At 45.2% G+C, this 19,046-nt stretch overlaps 1 protein-coding gene and 1 pseudogene across 1 annotated transcript in view; one reads left to right on the forward strand and one right to left on the reverse strand.

Annotated features, from left to right (window-relative positions):
- The first annotated feature begins 29 nt into the window (after positions 1–29).
- LOC115108521 (zygote arrest protein 1-like) lies at positions 30–2,001 on the forward strand (annotated as a pseudogene).
- Positions 2,002–4,449: 2,448 nt separating this feature from the next.
- Positions 4,450–19,046, reverse strand: part of fryl (furry homolog, like) — a 78,489-nt gene continuing 63,892 nt past the window's right edge. Inside the window, 10 exon segments of the mRNA XM_029632966.2 lie at positions 4,450–4,740; positions 4,863–5,056; positions 5,899–6,009; positions 6,860–6,877; positions 9,256–9,324; positions 10,047–10,145; positions 12,717–12,866; positions 13,416–13,623; positions 16,746–16,890; positions 16,893–17,094. Coding sequence (XP_029488826.2) covers positions 4,497–4,740; positions 4,863–5,056; positions 5,899–6,009; positions 6,860–6,877; positions 9,256–9,324; positions 10,047–10,145; positions 12,717–12,866; positions 13,416–13,623; positions 16,746–16,890; positions 16,893–17,094 — 1,440 coding nt within the window. The 3' untranslated portion in view covers positions 4,450–4,496.

A 19,046-nucleotide genomic window follows, 5' to 3' on the forward strand; every position in this document is an offset into this window, starting at 1 on the left:
ACCAAACAACCCGAGTTGGTTTAGCAAAAATGGCTACATATTTAGATAAGTCAATCGACAACTATTTATACTCTGGCAGGTATCAAAAACCAAAATGTGCTGGCTGGAGAAACAAAAATTATTTTGCCAACTATGGCAGACACAGAGGCGTACATTGATAACCACCATCGCGCGCAATTTAAATTCCTTTTATCCCAAATAAACCCCAATCTTAATCCGAGGCTACGGAAAGCAAACACCAAAGACGTTGCGGTGCAGGTCAATCCGAAGAAGGATGTTTCTGTGCAGTGTTCCCTCGGCCCACGGACCCTCATAGCCAGAAAGCGAGACACTTTGCGCAAGAGAAGACAAGAGACCCAGACACCTGGTAGTCCTGTTGGAGGGGTGCGTTACCCTCGCACTCTGGCAGTCTACTCCCCTATCGCGTCTAGGAGACTTTCATCCTTTCTAGAATATGCCAAAATTGAGTCGAGACAAGCACAGACCGGTGACCCACCTGAAACCGTTAAGATTAGGAAAAAGGATGAAGGTGAGAAGTCTGAGGACAAAACAGAAAAGGCAAAAGACGAAAATACTTGGCCACATACAAAAGCTAGTAATACTGACCAATCAGTTATGACCGAGGGCGTCAAAGCCAATCAGGATGGTTCGAAAGTCAAGGCCCGCGTGAGGTTTCAGGTTAGTTCCATACTTATTTAGAATAGTCAACCTGGCTGTAACAGACCCACCCACTTTTTAGATTGACATGACTCATTTTAAAGATGGAAGCTGTGTAGAACGTCGTTGTCAACGTTTAGATGGAACAATATGGAAACTGGACTTTTTCCACCATACATCTTTCCCATAGGGGATTTTAGATATATGCTGTTTCAAGTAAGCATACCGTGGCGTGACGTTTAGATAACCATGTAAATCTCTATTGGCAAGGTGATTTATCAATAGTCGCTCTTTTCTAATTCGAAAATGCTAATTACGTAAAAGTTGGCGTCATGCAAAACTACAAATCTCTGCAAGCTCCTGCATGTCATTTATAGTTGACACCTTTGCCAACAAGTATAGTCTCAACTTGCACAAGAACGTTCAGAATTGTACATTTCTAAAGCAGTTTAGCCAATTTATTAATTACTACATTTAGCAACCATTAGATAGTTAAGCCAGAGATTCTTACCTTTCCTTCAAGTCAGCGGTCTTGTCCAGATCATGGCATTTGTCATTCTTTGCTAGCCACATTAGCAGCTAACTAGCGTTTCATGTTGGGGGTGAATATATTAAGTCACATTGTCCTAGAGAGATTTACACCTATCAAAACGTCACGCCAGGATAAGTCTACACGGCCCTTTAAGTGTTTCTAAAATCCCCTATGGGAAAAACGATTGGAACCATTTCCCTGTTTGACCGCTAGGTTTTATGGGTATTATGACACCTACTGTGGTACTCTATGCCATTCCCAGTTTTTGGAGCAGAAGTATGGGTACTATCACTGCAGAGACTGTAACCTGCGTTGGGAGAGTGCATATGTTTGGTGCGTCCATGGAACGAGCAAGGTATACTACACTGGTCTATTCACTCCCTGTACTATGTTATTAATCTGGTAGTGCCTCTAATCAAGTCTGGTCTTTTTCAGGTCTACTTCAAGCAGTTCTGTAGAACATGCCAAAAGTCCTTCAACCCCTACCGTGTTGCGGACATAACCTGTCAGGTAAGAATCTAGGCATCTGTACTATACATTGTTAAACTGACATACAAACCATGACACTAAAGACTTGGGTCCTCCACTTATCCATGTCCACAGACTTGTAACAAGGCACGCTGCATGTGCCAAGTGACCCCAAACGCCCTCACAGACAGGATCTGTGTGGCAGGTGCAAGGGCAAGAGACTCTCCTGTGACCTCACCTTCAGTTTCAAATACATCATCTAGCAGGAACCTGCACATTAACCTTCACCCTCCCCCACCCACATCACAGGTCCTGCAGGAAGTCCTTTGGCGCAGAGAAGCTGTCATGCACATGTAATGAGGCTCTGGGATGTGGACTAATACTTTTCAGATTTTTATTTTGTTGCCTTTATTTGCGTTATGAATGAGATTGCAGGAAAACACTACTTGATGTTAAATAAAATGGCAATACCCAGCAGTCTACTTTCTCTGGCCTTCTTCCTCAACCAGTGTCTAGGATAACTGATTTGAAATATTGACTACATACTCAGTGAAAGGTTTACAGGCCCTTCCCATCGATGTGCAAGGTAATTGAGTAAGAAGCACTACATGAATGTGGACACCTGCTCATTTTAAAATCATGGGTGGCGATGTACTGTGCACCTTGCAGTCAATTGCCATACCAAGCGATTGAGCATCTTGACTGGCTATGCCCAAACTTTTCAGCCTCGTGAACTTGACACTTTCCTATAGTCCATGATCAGCTCCTTTGATGTTGAGGGAGTTGGTCCTGGCACATACCACCATCGTGAGGGTCAGCATGGCAACAGCAGAAGTGTTCCTCTTGTCCAGGGTGTCTGTGTTGAGCCATGATAAGCATTTCATGGCTAATCACTATGTATGTGACTGTCAGTGGTGCACACTTGTAGAAAATCTGAGATTGTAAATTCAAGCAATGGTCTCCTGTTGTAGAGAACTAACTAGACATGACTAGTGACGTCAGAGGCATATAGGCTCTTTTTGCCTGACTTACCAGCCATTATAAACCCATTGCTGAGGAGTGGGAGGTTACTGGAGCTCAGAAGCATGGTTCAATCTTAACTCTGCTGCCAATGTACTGAATGTAGCCTTTTACGGTACAACTTACTACTGTGGATAGTGTTTCCCTTCACAAGTCTGAAAACAACATTCATATGATCAGGTTTTTATTTATCCAGAGAGAAGGCTGGTATGTGAGATGAAAGGAAAAACTTATCCAGTAATGCACCTCTACAACTATTTTTCCAGGTAAAATAATATCCATTCAAATGCAATAGACAAGTTCTCCGTGAGGAATGAGTACAGTGATCGTTTACAATGTGCCATGACAAGTTTCCTGCAACGCTTTGACATCTAGTTCATGTCCTGCAATTCGGCAGGCAGCAAGCAGTGCCTTTTCAGAAGCAAAAGCACAGCTTTAATGGCAGCAGTTTCCCCTCAGAGCACAGGGCCATGGCACATCACCAGTGCACCGCTGGGATCTGCTAATATGGACGAACACAGGCCTCAATTTCCCCTCGTAAGGCTTTTTAGCGTGACCTGTGCTGGTGTACAGGGCCAACATGGAGATCACAGTGGCGAGAAGGAATGCATATGGGCTGGGCTGGTCCAACAGGAAGCAGAATCTACACCAGCTCGTGCCTTCAACCAGTTCCTCTGACCCCTAAGCACATGAACAGTGACTCCCACCACGCAAGCCAGTCTGGGAAATGTTTAAAGTTTGTGTGACAGGATTATAATAGCGGCACAGATCATTAGTTTCTCAATATCTGCGCTGGGTTCTCTCTTCTCGCGTTAGCTTCATACATCTAATTCAGATTAACAGTGCATTTCACAAAAGTACAAGAAAAAAAATAAAACTGGTTTTACACTATACATTTTCTAAAATATATACAGAGTAAAATAAGTTAATGTTTCCATAATGAGTTGTAGCCAGTCTCCACTTCTGTGCAATTATATGCATGTGTGTGCGCAAGTGTCTCCAATATATACACCACACAGCCTAAAGTCTCTACAGGCAGCTACTTATTTGGTTACAGAGTGAGTTTCATTAGAAGACCTGTTGAAGCTGATGCAAGCCAATAAACAGATACATGTATCTTTTTACAGTCCCTGTGGGGAACAGCTCCCCTAGGGTTACAATTACATGTTAAATATCCTTACATTTACAACCTAGGATGTTAGCTCTAATAAAAAATAGTACATTTGTCAAAAAAATATTCTTGCAGTGCTTTTCTCTTTCAAGCATGCTTTTGAACACTTTTTGTGTGTTTGTTTCTGAATCCTGACAAGAACAGCCTGTCCACACACATCCTTCCGGACTGACTTAGTCTCTCATGCTCCAACTCTACTGCTATGAGAACACAACACCACATCGTCTCCCTGACCGAACCCCAGGCCCCATCCAGTCTCCTGAAAGGGCCTGAGGCAGCCACTGACCAATATGGGAGGCCCATCAGGTAATTTCTGCCAAAACGCTTCCAGTTTAGCATCATCATGCCCCTTACCACCCCTCCTTCTCACTCCCGGGCCAGTCGTCACCAGTCACATAATACCACGACTTATTGCAGCTGAATTTTGCAAGTTGGCTTATTCTGGGAAAACAGATATTAGCTTTAAGTATTTGATATATGTAATATATATTAATATGAGTCAGTTATTCCCACACATCCTTTAGCCCTTATAGGTGGAGTCTGTTCTGTCCTCCCGACACACCTTCCCAGCCTCCAGAGCAGATGGGAACTGTGAGTGGTACGGGGGGTGCTCTAGTCCAGTCAAGTCCAGGCTTTGTGCCTGAAGCCTTACAGTCCAGTGCTGACCACAGTGGTCTGGGGGGCCTGGCAGGCCTGGGCCTGGCTCAGAGCCTCTCTGATCTGCAGGTTGAGCTCCATGAGGCGCCCGTTGGCCTGGGACAGGTCCCTGCTGGGTCCCACCACGGCCAGGCAGCCCGTCTGGCCCAGCGTCTGCTGACGGAAGTAGATGTGCAGTAGAGTCTGGACTGCGTCGTCTGACTCGTTCCCAAAGATGTCGTTAGGCCACAGAGACCTAGTGGAGAGGGGCATCAGCACTGACGTTTAAGAGTAGATGCAGGACTGTGGACTAGACACATGACAAGCCTGTGTAATCTATACATTGAGGAATAGCTGTGGGGTACGTTGTTTCTTTACCTGAAGGTTTTGACCTGTGTGAGGGCGGAGCCGAAGTCTCTGGCCCTCAGGGTCTCGATCAGTGATTGGATGGCCGTCTCAGTGCTGGTCTGGGAGGCATCAGACACACCCACATCCTCCTGTCCATCAACCCCAGACTCCGCCTGCTTCAAACAGCTCTCCAGGATGGCCAGCTCCTCTGACATGTTGGTCACCTTGGAGACACACACACACCCAAAGTTCAGATAACCACAGAGATAATCTCACGTGTGTTTGTGTACGTCAAAGTCTATGCAGCAATGCAGTTAGTATTGACGTGTGATTAACTGGAATAGCTGACCCTCTCTCTGCATGTGAGAAAAGAGTCAAATCTCATTCAGGGATTTAATGAGATTAAAGCCATAAGACAGCAGGGCTAGACAGCAAGGCTACCCCTCAGCAGAACATCCAGGCACTGTGTCAGTGCTTGTCTGTCTGGTCTGCAAAATTGTGTGTGAGAGAGATAGAAAAAGAACATATACAGCGGCATCTTTAAGAATGTTAACATTCAATCTTACGGGCACATTTGTAAGTAATCATTTACAATAACAGCTCACGACTTTACAGAACAACCATTGCTGTTACAGTATCTTAAATTCCAAAACGCATGTGTGTGATATGTACAATAAATTTGTTTAATTTAGCGTGTGCATTGTCACTGCTGGTTTCCCTGTCAGGGAAGATGGGAGAAATGCAGGCGGCCTCCGTGTCTCTCATGCTTTCCTGAACCAACCTGAAGCCCAATTAAAGAGCTCTTCGGGGAAGGGAAAGTAAAATAACAACCCACCATCTCCATCCCTGTGTTGCCCTCACACACACGGCATGATGGGTATGACCTGAAATGCTCCAAGCATGCTTGAGTGGGTGACTTAACAATGTTTCTTTTAGGCTTGTCATCTAAATAAATGACCTAAACTGATTCCTATTACCAGAGCTTCATCTAAAACCAACCACCTTTAATGTTCCACTACCCATACCCTGTCGAGTAAAGTGTTTGGGTGTAACCCCCCAGCCTCACCTCTGCTTCTCTCTTAATGGTGTCCACACGACTGATGAGCTTACAGTAAGCCTGGAAGAGCAGCAGCAGCTGGAAGTGCAGCTTATAGAGCCTGCGACACAGCTCCAGCTCCTACAGAGAGACCAGAGACGGTCAACACACCTCACACACCCACACAGGCATAATGATCAGACGGATGGATATCCTGGGTTATCAAGAGTGGGAGGAGATGAAAGGGTTAAAGAGGCCCAGTGTGGAGTGGAGCGATGGTCCCTACAGAGACCGGACGACCTGACGAGGCCCGGAGCCATAGGTGAGGGTCTAGCTAGCACTATTAACCAGCTATTAACCAACCACAGGCTGTCATCATTAGCCATGGAGGACTGGGTTATATACCGACCATCACCACCTGTCTGTCTGGCCCCCTATGGTTAAGGTATAGTATGTCCAAGCACAGAGATATACTGACCAAATATGTGGAATTATCAAACATTGTTCCTAATCCAGGAAAATATGATGGAAAAATGGGAATTTGAACAGATATGGGAATGGAGCAATAAGCATGCAAAATGAAGGTAGACTAAACATGGCTTCACAGCACTCTCTCTCCGCCCTCTCCTCCTCATAATCCAGGGCAACATCCCCCTCTCAAATCAGGTACACAACTACTACAATGATTGAGAGATTTTACATCTGCTGTCAAATCAGAAGTGAAGAGGGAGTGATTAAGAAGTTGATAAGATGATTCAGTCAAAGGCGAAGCCAAAAGTAATGCATAAATAACGATGATAAACAGTATGATTTGGGTAGATGGGGACTGTAGCAGAGTTATATGAGAGAGGGGTGGAGTCAGAGTGGGAGGGCCCAGGCCGTTGTTGGTTGACGACGGCAGCAGGTACATATGGAGAGGGATGAGATGATAAGCGTGTTGTCCGGACATCATGATTATATTAGAGTCTATAATACTTAGAGAACCACTTACTGCTAGTTTTTCCATTTGCTAAGCAAGAGGGTGAGCAGGTCACAAAAAAACAAACAAAAAACAGGAAGAGAGAAAGACCAAGAATTAGTGAGCTTTCACATCACAACTCTAACAACCACTCCATCCTAACACCTGTTCTCCGGGCAGGGGGGCTCAGTCCCAACAATGGTTCTTAGAGAACACAGCTCACATCAGCTGGTCAGTGTTTTCAAAGCAGTGTAGAAATACAGAGACAGAAAACAAAGGATGTAGACAGAGCGAGAGAAGGGGGACAGAGAATCTGAAGAGAAGGGGAAGAAGTGGGAGGGGGTGATGTAGAAGAGAACGGTGAATGAGTATGTGCTCCTCTGCTTGTCACAGTACAACAGAGCTTTAGTCTGGAATAGCTCCTCTTTCACAGCCAAGTATGTCCTCTGACCTGAAAGAAAGGGGGAGAGGGAGGGGAGCAAGCAGAAATCTATAACCCCCAGCAGTGTGGTCAGAATACTAAAAATATCAGGGGACAGGGGGAGACCACGCAGTTGAGGCACCCGGCTGACCTCAGATCAGCTACAGTGCATTCTGAAAGTATTCAGACCGCTTGACTTTTTCAAAATTTGTTACTTTACAGCCTTATTCTAAAATTGATTAAAATGGTTTTACCCCCCCCCCCTCAATCTACAAACAATAACCCATAATGACAAAGCAAAAACAGACAAAATATTTTAGCAAATAAATATGACATTTCCATAAGTATTCAGACCCTTTACGCAGTACTTTGTTGCAGCAATTATAGCCTAGAGTCTTCTTGGGTATGACGCTACAAGCTTGGCACACCTGTATTTGGGGATTTTCTCCCATTCTTCTCTGCAGATCCTCTCAAGCTCTGTCAGGTTGGATGGGGAGCGTTGCTGCACAGCTATTTTCAGGTCTCTTCGGCGATGTTTGATCGGGTTCAAGTCCGGGCTCTGGCTGGGCCACTCAAGGACATTCAAAGACTTGTCCTGAAGCCACTCCTGTGTCATCTTCGCTGTGTGATTCGGGTCGTTGTCCTGTTCGAAGGTGAACCTTTGCCCCAGTCTGAGGTCCTGAGTGCTCTGGAGAAGGTTTTCTTCAAGGATCTCTGTACTTTGCTCCATTCATCTTTCCCTCAATCCTGACTAGTCTCCCAGTCCCTGAAAAACATCCCCACAGCATGATGCTGCCACCACCATGCTTCACCATAGGTATGGTGCTAGGTTTCCTCCAGACGTGACGCTTGGCATTCAGGCCAAAGATTTCAATCTTGGTTTAATCAGGCCAGAGAATCTTGTTTCTCATGGTCAGAGTCCTTTAGGTGCCTTTTGGCAAACTCCAAGCGAGCTGTCATGTGCCTTTTACTGAAGAGTGGCTTCTGTCTGGCCACTCTACCATAAAGGTCTGATTGGTGGAGTGCTGCAGAGATGGTTATCCTTCTGGAAGGTTCTCCCATCTCCACAGAGGAACTCTGGAGTTCTGTCAGAGTGACCATCGCGTTCTTGGTCACGTCCCTGACCAAGGCCCTTCTCCCCTGATCGCTCAGTTTGGCTGGGCTACCAGCTCTAGGAAGAGTCTTGGTGGTTCTAAACTACTTCCATTTAAGAATGATGGAGGCCACTGTTCTTGGGGACCTTCAATGCTGCAGAAATGTTTTGGTACCCTTCCCCAGATCTGTACCTCAACACAATCCTGTCTCGGAGCTCTATGGACAATTCCTTCAACCTCCTGACTTGGTTTTTGCTCTGACATGCACTGTCAACTGTGGGACCTTATATTGACAAGTGTATGCCTTTCCAAATCATGTCTAATCAATTGAATTTAACAAAGGTGGACTCCCATCAAGTTGTAGAAACATCTCAAGGATGATCAATGGATGCACCGGAGCTAAATTTCAAGTCTCATAGCAAAGAGTCTGAATTACTTATGTAAATAATGTTTTTTTTTTTTATCAAACAGAAATAAATGTACAAACATTTCTAAAAACCTGTTTTAGCTTCATCACTTTGGGGTATTGTGTGTAGATTGATGAGGGAACATTTTTTAAATAGATTTTAGAATAAGGCTGTAACGTAATAAAATGTACATCTACTATGATGAGCTGAAGTAATATTGGCTTTAGGACCAGTGGACAGACCAGGGTTCAGTCACCAAAGGATGTGTAAGAGACTGTCTCCTTTGAGGCTCTAATTATGTCAATGAGCTTGTAGAAAATTAAAACATTTTGATGAGGGGATATAAATATATTTTCTCAAATAAAATGTTTCAATAGGCACATTCCCATGCTTATCAAGTGTTTGATTGCATTAGAAAAGGCACACATGAAAAAAAAAAGACTTTGTAGTCACATTTTTATACACATTTTTCAATGCTGTGTTCAGATGTGTGTGGGTTAGTCATACCTGTGCCTGAGTGTTGGGTCGTTGGTTGCCATCTTTGTCGCCAAACGTCTTCCTGCAGTTTTCCAGCCACTGTGGGCATCAGATAAGGGAGGAAGGGAGTGTGTGAATACGTCATGAGATTGATACCAGCCTATGCCAGTCTACTTTTCTTTTAACTGTGTGTGTGTGTAGGGGTTGGGTAGATTTAATAAGAGCGCTGTACTTGGCGAATTAAAGAGGGTCTGTTCTACTGCAGTGGGGCGGCGATCAATCCTCAAGGGACCGCACCAGTCTCATTCAATTAGCACCCCAGCATCCCCAAGCCCTCTCTCTCTCACAATCACATCTGTCCTCTTTACCCCCCCCCCCCGCCATCCCTCTAACTGATTTAGGAGCGCCAGAGAATATTTTTAGCCCGTCAGCAGGGGATGTCGCTAGCAATGTAGACGCTAAATCCACTCCTCCCTGTGATACAATGGCTGACCCGACGATGAGACACACAACCCATTTACCTCCTTATGACTCAGTTCATTGTCACGGATGTGTTCTCTCAGCCTCTTCCTCCCTGATCTGGAGGGGAAATGATGTGTAATCTAGAGCCTCATTGAGCCTATTGAAGTACAACCAGTGGTCTGGTGCAGGGATGGTCCGAGTACAGATATGTGGTACGATCATTAGCCATAATTGGATGGAATAAGGATGTGGGATTGTGTGATCTAGGGATTCAGGAAACAGTTGGTAAGAGTGTACTGTAGCTAGGGATGAGAGTATGTACTGTGTAGCTGGAAATGAGGATGAGATGGAGAGCTCACCTCCTCGGCCGCCTCCCTCTTGCCGTTGTAGGTGTCCAGGTGTTCCTGCAACTCCAGCACACTAAACTTCAGAGTCTCCAGCAGTCCACATGAGACCAACTATGACACAAACAGACCCGACAACACACATTCAATAAATATAGTACCTAACTTCCAAGTTGGACCAAACTTTTTTTATAACAGTAGCTAGGTTTCTATCCAATTGGTGTCAGATTTTCATGCAAATATTCTAAATTCTGCATAAAGAAAATGTGCATTTTCACTCCAGTGGTGCTTCCACCAAACTGATCTGTTGCGTAGAAAAATCAGTCTGATGTAGCACACACAATGTCATTTTTCACAAGTGTATTGTATAAAATTGAAAGTTCAATGTGTTTCCATCCATTTTAAACTTCACACAGAATTGTGAGATAAAGATTTGTCATTCTCATTAAAAGCAAGTGTCAGAAGAAGCGGTAGATCTGTTCTGTGTGTGTTAATTCTATGCGTTTGTGTCTTTTATTTTCGGTTTTGTACATCAGCTGAAAATACAATATTTTTGGTTATTGAAAATATATTTCACAGTAGTACAATGATTCTCTACACTATACTTGCTTGTTTTGTCACAAACTGAAATTAGGCAAACTATTACAATTTTAGTAACCAGGAAATGGAGCGATTTCTGCATTTGCACCTTTAATTGACCACAAAACCAACTTTTAGCAATGGTCTTCTCAATCTCTGGTTAAATGGAAAAATACAGTCCATAAGCACAGAAGGATCTTAAGGATCTGGAAAGATTCTACATGAAAAAATGGTCCAAGATCCCTTTCAATGTGTTCTCCAATCTTTTAAAGCATTTAAGAAAAAGGTTCAATAGCTAGGTTTCCATCCAATTGCAGACTGATTTTCATGCCAATATTAAAAATTGTGCTTAAAGAAAATATGCACATTTACCCACCAGTGTTGTTTCCACCAAACTCGCTTAAGTTTTGATGTACCGAATAAAAGTCTAAAGTTCAATGAGTTTCCATCCATTTTCAACTCTACCGACAGTTTTGTCACAATTCTTTTTGTCAAACAGCAGTCAAGCATTGATCAAGTCATCAGAATAAGACCCTTAATATTTATTGGAAAGGAGCATCAAGCTCATCACTGTGCACTTTCACCACCCTGTGAAGTTCATTATAACTTATTTCAACTATAGCCCGATAAACTACATGGTTTCCCGAGCTGTGCTGCTCATGCATTGAATCTGCTCCTCAAGGACATTGTGTCACTGAAAACAATGGATATACTCTACAAGAGAGCCAAGGAAATGGTTAGGTATGTGAAGGGTCATGAAGTTATAGCAGCAATCTACCTCCCCAAGCAAAGTGAGAAGAATAAGAGCACCACATTGAAGCTGCCCAGCAACACCCGTTGGGGCAATGTTGCCATCATGTTTGACAGTCTCCTGGAGGGGAAGGAGTCTCACCAAGAAATGGCCATATCACAGTCTGCCGATATAGACAGCCCCATCAAGAGGATCTTCCTGGATGATGTATTTTGGGAGAGAGTGGTAAGCAGTCTGAAACCTTTAGCATTAGCCATTGCAACAAGGTTGGAAAGTGACATTGAAGATGAGGCCTCAGTCTGATGATCAAGAGGTGGACATTGAGAAGGTCCAGGGAGAAGACATGGAAGCCTGAGAGGAAGACAACCAAAGCTTTCGTTTCTAGACGTATGTTGAAAATGGTTTTGGGAGATGCGATGGATCATTGGGGATCATCCAATATTCCTTTTCTTTTGTTGTCCAGTGAAATCATCCCAAGTGAAGAGTCAACTCATTTAATTAAAGTTCAATTCATAACTAAATAGTTTAACATTTCTATTGGAAGGATTTAATCATTTGTAATTATGTCTACTTATGATAAGATAAAATGTTTATTCTTCTGTCTCCATATGATATGGCAAATATATTCAATGCATAAAACATCTACATTTAAATGGTATTAATTTAATTAGCATATATTTCCGTTAATTCCCACAGAATGTTTCTACCTATGAATATTCCCCAAAATGTGCAACCCTAGTTGTGATTATAATGAGTTTTTAACGGTATTACTTAAGTGTGGATGGAAACGTGGTTAGTGCTGTTCTCCTCGCAAGGGGAAGGTGCTGAAAACAGGGGATCCAATCATATTTACTGCCAACTTTCAGATGTTTTTATTTATTACTTGTTAAGCAAAATCTTTCGCTAAGAAATTGTATAAGTATAAATAATATTTAAAAAAAATGTTGAGCATACAATATAACTCAGTAGTCAAATTATTTATTTTATACAGTAGTCAAGACACGAACCATGAGAAGGGGTTAAACGTATACTGTACACCTAGATAAACGGCAGAAAAACTGGCAGATTATTATCAATGCCATTTCAACAGCTGTTATTAATAGGTTGTCCACCGCAGGAAATCCTCACTGCTACCCTAGTTTATAGAAAGACCCTTATACTGTCCATCATGCAATATGCAACACATGCAATTGCATGCATAACAAGTACGACTAACTATATAACTACTGCTATCGCTAAAAAGCATGCTACAATTAGCTTTGTCATCCTTCCCTTTTGAAACCAGAGAGATGATGCAATATAATCTTTAGATTATTAAGGAAGTTGTAATCTTTGGGTTGGCAGGGAAGACTCACCGTCTCAGCGTCCAGCAGCACCGTGGGGCACTGGGAGCGTGAGGTCATGACCTCTAGGGAGCTGAGGAACTGGTTCCCCATTCGCTGCAGCCTCTCTCCCAGAAAACGCACTGACGAGTGGGTGATGGCGCCAAACTTCCTCTGCATGCTCTATAGACAATAACACAATCAACAGAGCAAACACACACACACATGGCAAATACACTGAGTGTACAAAACATTAAGAACATTTTCCTAATATTGACTAGCACCCCATTTGCTCTCAATTTGTCAGGGCATGGACTCTAAAAGGTGTTGACAGCGTTCCACGGGGATGCTGGCCCATCTGGACTCCAATGCATTGGGTGGACCATTGTTGATACACACAGGAAACTGTTGAGCCTGAAACCCTGTTTAAAGGCACTTCAATCTTTTGTCTTGCCCATTCACCTTCTGAATGGCACACACACACAATCCATGTCGACAATTGTCTCAAGGCTTAAAAATCTTTAACATTTCTCCTCCCCTTCATATACACTGATTGAAGTGGATTTAACAAGTGAAATCAATAAATGATCATAGCTTTCACCTGGTAAGACCGTCATAGAAAGATGGTCTACACGTTTTGTACACTCAGTGTATATACAGTACAAAACAAACACAAAACATAAATAAACACACAAAACATACACTAAATATATCCCACTCCTCCTCTCTCACCTTAAATAGTCGGGAGAACACATGGAAGGTGTACACAGCAGAGGACCCATCCGTGTCCGACAACATCTGGTTGACATGGACACGCCAGGCATCCTCCTCGTCGTCATAGGCAACAGGCTGGAAAGCTGCCAGGATGGCAGAGAGGAAGGGCGAGGGGGGAGGAGAGGCCTGGACCTCTGGGAAACCATCCTGATCACCCTCATCTTGACTGAAAACACACAGGGTCAGTTTCAGTACTACTGACACAAACACACACAGGATTCACCTCATTCTGAATGCACAAGCGCACACACACACACACACACACACACTAGCTCTGACTACAACCAAAACAACATCACTCTCTCTATACATCGCTCTCATCCTCTCACTGCAGATGTTTTTGCTGCAGTGTTGTTTCAGCAGAGATCTACTGCAGAGCCAGATCACAGACACATGGCACTTTACCATCTTAACACACACACACACACACACACTGATACTCACAGGCCTGTGGGACCAAACAGCCTGATGAAGCAGACGGAGTAGAAGTATCTGATACCTGCGCTGCCGAGCGCTGTGGAGGATACAGTCTTCGTCCTCATCCTCACCTTAACTAGCGCTTCTCTCTCCCTCCCTCTCTCTGCAGCACGGTAACACTGCATCTCACTGCCAGCCTGCCTAGAACACTGCACTACCTACCGTACCATCCCAAACATGACTACAGAGCAGGGCTCTGAGCCCAGAACTGACACACACATACGTAGCAACACAGAGCAAGGCCCCAACCTCACCGAAGGAAGCTCTAAGTACAGCCGTCTACTGATTTAAGCTTTCTGCCTAGCACGCACATCATGCACGCGCAGAGCCCTTTTGTTTTCCGGGGGAGGATCATTTGGAGCACTGCCATTCCCTCTAGCGATCTATCATACTGCCTGGGTTTTAGAGAGAGGGAACATTCACTTAAACACGTGTGTGTACTGAATGAACAAGCAAGAAGTGTGTGCATGGTTTCTAAATCTCTCGTTGAATAGAGTTGATTTGTAGCTGACACGGAGGACCAGTGTCCTCTAACCAGTTTGTCCACCTTGATGAGTATGTATATAAAAAGGCAAAGAGAAGCCTGAGCTGGCCCACCTTCAGAGAGATGCCCTCAGCTCCCACCCAGCCCAAATGGGAGTCGAGCCAGTGATGAGGTCACCCATTACAGCAGCTCCAACACAGACCGACACACACAGGGACTCCAACACCGACCGACCGACCGACACACACACAGACTCCAACACCGACCGACACACACAGATACTCCAACTTTAGCACATACAGTGGGGCAAAAAAGTATTTAGTCAGCCACCAATTGTGCAAGTTCTCCCACTTAAAAATATGAGAGAGGCCTGTAATTTTCATCATAGGTACACTTCAACTATGCCAGACAAAATGAGAAAGAAAAAAAATCAAGAAAATCACATTGTAGGATTTTTAATGAATTTATTTGCAAATTATGGTGGAAAATAAGTATTTGGTCACCTACAAACAAGCAAGATTTCTGGCTCTCACAGACCTGTAACTTCTTCTTTAAGAGGCTCCTCTGGCCTCCGCTCGTTACCTGTATTAATGGCACCTGTTTGAACTTGTTATCAGTATAAAAGACACCTGTCCACAACCTCAAACAGTCACACTCCAAACTCCACTATGGCCAAGACCAAATAGCTGTCAAAGGACACCAGAAACAAAATTGTTGACCTGCACCAGGCTGGGAAGACTGAATCTACAATAGGTAAGCAGCTTGGTTTGAAGAAATCAACTGTGGGAGCAATTATTAGGAAATGGAAGACATACAAGACCACTGATAATCTCCCTCGATCTGGGGCTCCACGCAAGATCTCACCCCGTGGGGTCAAAATGATCACAAGAACGGTGAGCAAAACTCCCAGAACCACACGGGGGGACCTAGTGAATGACCTGCAGAGAGCTGGGACCAAAGTAACAAAGCCTACCAACAGTAACACACTACGCCGCCAGGGACTCTAATCCTGCAGTGCCAGACGTGTCCCCCTGCTTAAGCCAGTACATGTCCAGGCCCGTCTGAAGTTTGCTAGAGAGCATTTGGATGCTCCAGAAGAAGATTGGAAGAATGTCATATGGTCAGATGAAACCAAAATATAACTTTTTGGTAAAAACTCAACTCGTCGTGTTTGGAGGACAAAGAATGCTGAGTTGCATCCAAAGAACACCATACCTACTGTGAAGCATGGGGGTGGAAACATCATGCTTTGGGGCTGTTTTTCTGCAAAGGGACCAGGACGACTGATCCGTGTAAAGGAAAGAATGAATGGGGCCATGTATCGTGAGATTTTGAGTGAAAACCTCTTTCCATCAGCAAGGGCATTGAAGATGAAACATGGCTGGGTCTTTCAGCATGACAATGATCCCAAACACACTGCCCTGGCAACGAAGGAGTGGCTTCGTAAGAAGCATTTCAAGGTCCTGGAGTGGCCTAGCCAGTCTCCAGATCTCAACCCCATAGAAAGTCTTTGGAGGGAGTTGAAAGTCCGTGTTGCCCAGCAACAGCCCCAAAACATCACTGCTCTAGAGGAGATCTGCATGGAGGAATGGGCCAAAATACCAGCAAGTGTGTGAAAACCTTGTGAAGACTTACAGAAAACGTTTGACCTCTGTCATTGCCAACAAAGGGTATATAACAAAGTATTGAGATACACTTTTGTTATTGACCAAATACTTATTTTCCACCATAATTTGCAAATCAATTCCTTAAAAATCCTACAATGTGATTTTCTGTTTTTTTTCTTCTCATTTTGACTGTCATAGTTGAAGTGTACCTATGATGAAAATTACAGGCCTCACTCATCTTTTTAAGTGGGAGAACTTGCACAATTGGTGGCTGACTAAATACTTTTTTGTCCCACTGTACATACAATATTTGCTGTCACAGTACCCAGATCCACAACACACACAGGTTGGGAGCACCACAAGGTCAGCCGCAGAGCAATTCCCCGGAGCAGGTTAGGGGGTAGTGCCTTGCTTAAGGGCACATTGGCAGTAGGTGGCACCTGAGATATTTACTCCAGTTGCTGGCTCACTCCCCACAGATTCCGTTTGTCAATATGGTTGTCCACATGCAAGTATGAACTGAAAACAGGTATGCAAATGTTACCAGAATTTCAATCTAGAGATAGGATCAATTTATACCTGCCAATACGTAATGGCTAATTTATACACCTGAAGACATACAAACTGATATCTGACTAGAGGCCACAACCACTGCACATTTGGCCACTGGTACAGGTCCTCTGATATTGGAGAGTAAAGTTAGCAGAGTAAAGGTCTTACCTGGACATATCAGAGAAGTCGGCCTCCTCCTCCTCACAGCGTTCATCCAGCTCCTTCAGCGCCAGCGTCACGTCCTCCTCACACACAGAGCCACAGGGGCTGTCTGGGATGGGGGCAGCAGGGGCAGGGTCGTAGGGGAGTCCCCCTCCTCACAGAGGGACCCCGGCGGGGTGTCTATGGCCGGCAGCCGAGGGGGGGCCGGGTCCAGGTTGTCATGAGGGTCCTGAGAGTCTGTGAGGTCAAACAGCTCAGGGGGGTCCGGGGGCAGTGCGGGGGCACTGCTGCCAAACCCTGTGTCTGTGCTCACACTGCTGCTCAGCTCGTCTGCCGCCGTCATGCTGACCACATCCTGCTCAACACAGCCAGCAGGAGTTGTTCAGGAGCAGATTCAACATAGAGTATAGTGGTTCTCAAACCTCTCCTCAGGGACACCCAGGTGTTTCACAATTTTGTTGTAGCCATGAATTAGTTCACCTGATTCACCTATTCAAGGCCTCGCTATATAGTTGACATCAGGTGTGCAAGCTCGGGAATAGATTAAATACATGAATGTACTCCTCCCTGAGGAGAGGTTTGAGAACCACTGTATTATAACACTAATCACACAAAATCACTCCATCTCTTGAGACCTTACGGTTGCCACAGCAACAGCCCTTATGGGAATAACTACTTAACCTTTATCTATGCCTGAAGTAGAAACATTACTGGCTTCCACAATATATAACATTAAAGAATACACTATTCTTAACTATAGAAGAGGGAGACTTGGTCAGCATAATTCAAAAGATGGATATTCACCTCACAGTTCATACTCTAAGTTTGTGTGTCTCTAGAGAAAGGCAAATCAATAAACAGAAGGGCCAATATCAATCTATGGAGCTGGCCTGCCATTAAGAGAGACCCTCAGGGTAATAACACACTGACGTGACCAGACGACAGGCTGAGCGCTAACAGGCCTTCAAGATAGATGAGATGTGTTGCACTCTGACGCAGTCCAAGCCATTTGGATGGATCAAGCTACTGAATTATGGATCACGATGAATGACTAGAGTAGTTAAGAAAAAGACTAAACGAGAAGGTTAAGTTTGTGAAAAGAAAAATCATCATTATGGTCAATATAAAGGTTTTGACTAGGTTTTGTTTAATTGTAAATTACAGTTGTAAGAAACGTAGCAGCCAGCTGCTAAGCACAGTAGTACTGAACACTGTCAAATGTAACAGTGGAACATAAATCCACATCAGTGACTGCTGTGCTGTGTGACAGGGCAGTTATCTGCATTAGCCCACAGTGTGAGTCATATTACAGGAAACGAGTCAACAATGTTCATGCAAGACACGTCCACAGGGGGAGGAGTGGGGATACAGGGGGAGGAGTACAGGGGAGGAGTACAGAGTGCAGAGGAGGAGTGGAGAGTGCAGAGGAGGAGTGGAGAGTGCAGAGGAGGAGTGGAGAGTGCAGAGGAGGAGTGGGGAGTACAGGGGAGGAGTGGGGAGTACAGGGGAGGAGTGCAGAGGGAGGAGTGCAGAGGGAGGAGTGGGGAGTGCAGAGGAGGAGTGGGGAGTGCAGAGGAGGAGTGGGGAGTGCAGAGGAGGAGTGCAGAGGGAGGAGTGGGGAGGGAGGAGTGGGGAGGGAGGAGTGGGGAGGGAGGAGTGGGGGAGTGCAGAGGGAGGAGTGGGGAGTGCAGAGGGAGGAGTGCAGAGGGAGGAGTGGGGAGTACAGGGGAGGAGTGGGGAGTGCAGAGGGAGGAGTGGGGAGTGCAGAGGGAGGAGTGGGGAGTGCAGAGGGAGGAGTGGGGAGTACAGGGGAGGAGTGGGGAGTGCAGAGGGAGGAGTGCAGAGGGAGGAGTGGGGAGTACAGGGGAGGAGTGGGGAGTGCAGAGGGAGGAGTGGGGAGTGCAGAGGGAGGAGTGCAGAGGGAGGAGTGGGGAGTGCAGAGGGAGGAGTGCAGAGGGAGGAGTGGGGAGTACAGGGGAGGAGTGGGGAGTGCAGAGGGAGGAGTGGGAGTGCAGAGGGAGGAGTGGGGAGTGCAGAGGGAGGAGTGGGGAGTGCAGAGGGAGGAGTGGGGAGTACAGGGGAGGAGTGGGGAGTGCAGAGGGAGGAGTGCAGAGGGAGGAGTGCAGAGGGAGGAGTGCGGAGTGCAGAGGGAGGAGTGCAGAGGGAGGAGTGCAGAGGGAGGAGTGCAGAGGGAGGAGTGCAGAGGGAGGAGTGCAGAGGGAGGAGTGGGGAGTGCAGAGGGAGGAGTGAGGATACAGGGGGATCTAGAACATCTAATTGAAAGGACTTGTCTTTCCTCTATTTAAG

This window comes from Oncorhynchus nerka, linkage group LG24 (genome assembly GCF_034236695.1).
Source record: "Oncorhynchus nerka isolate Pitt River linkage group LG24, Oner_Uvic_2.0, whole genome shotgun sequence".
Lineage (NCBI taxonomy): Eukaryota > Metazoa > Chordata > Actinopteri > Salmoniformes > Salmonidae > Oncorhynchus > Oncorhynchus nerka.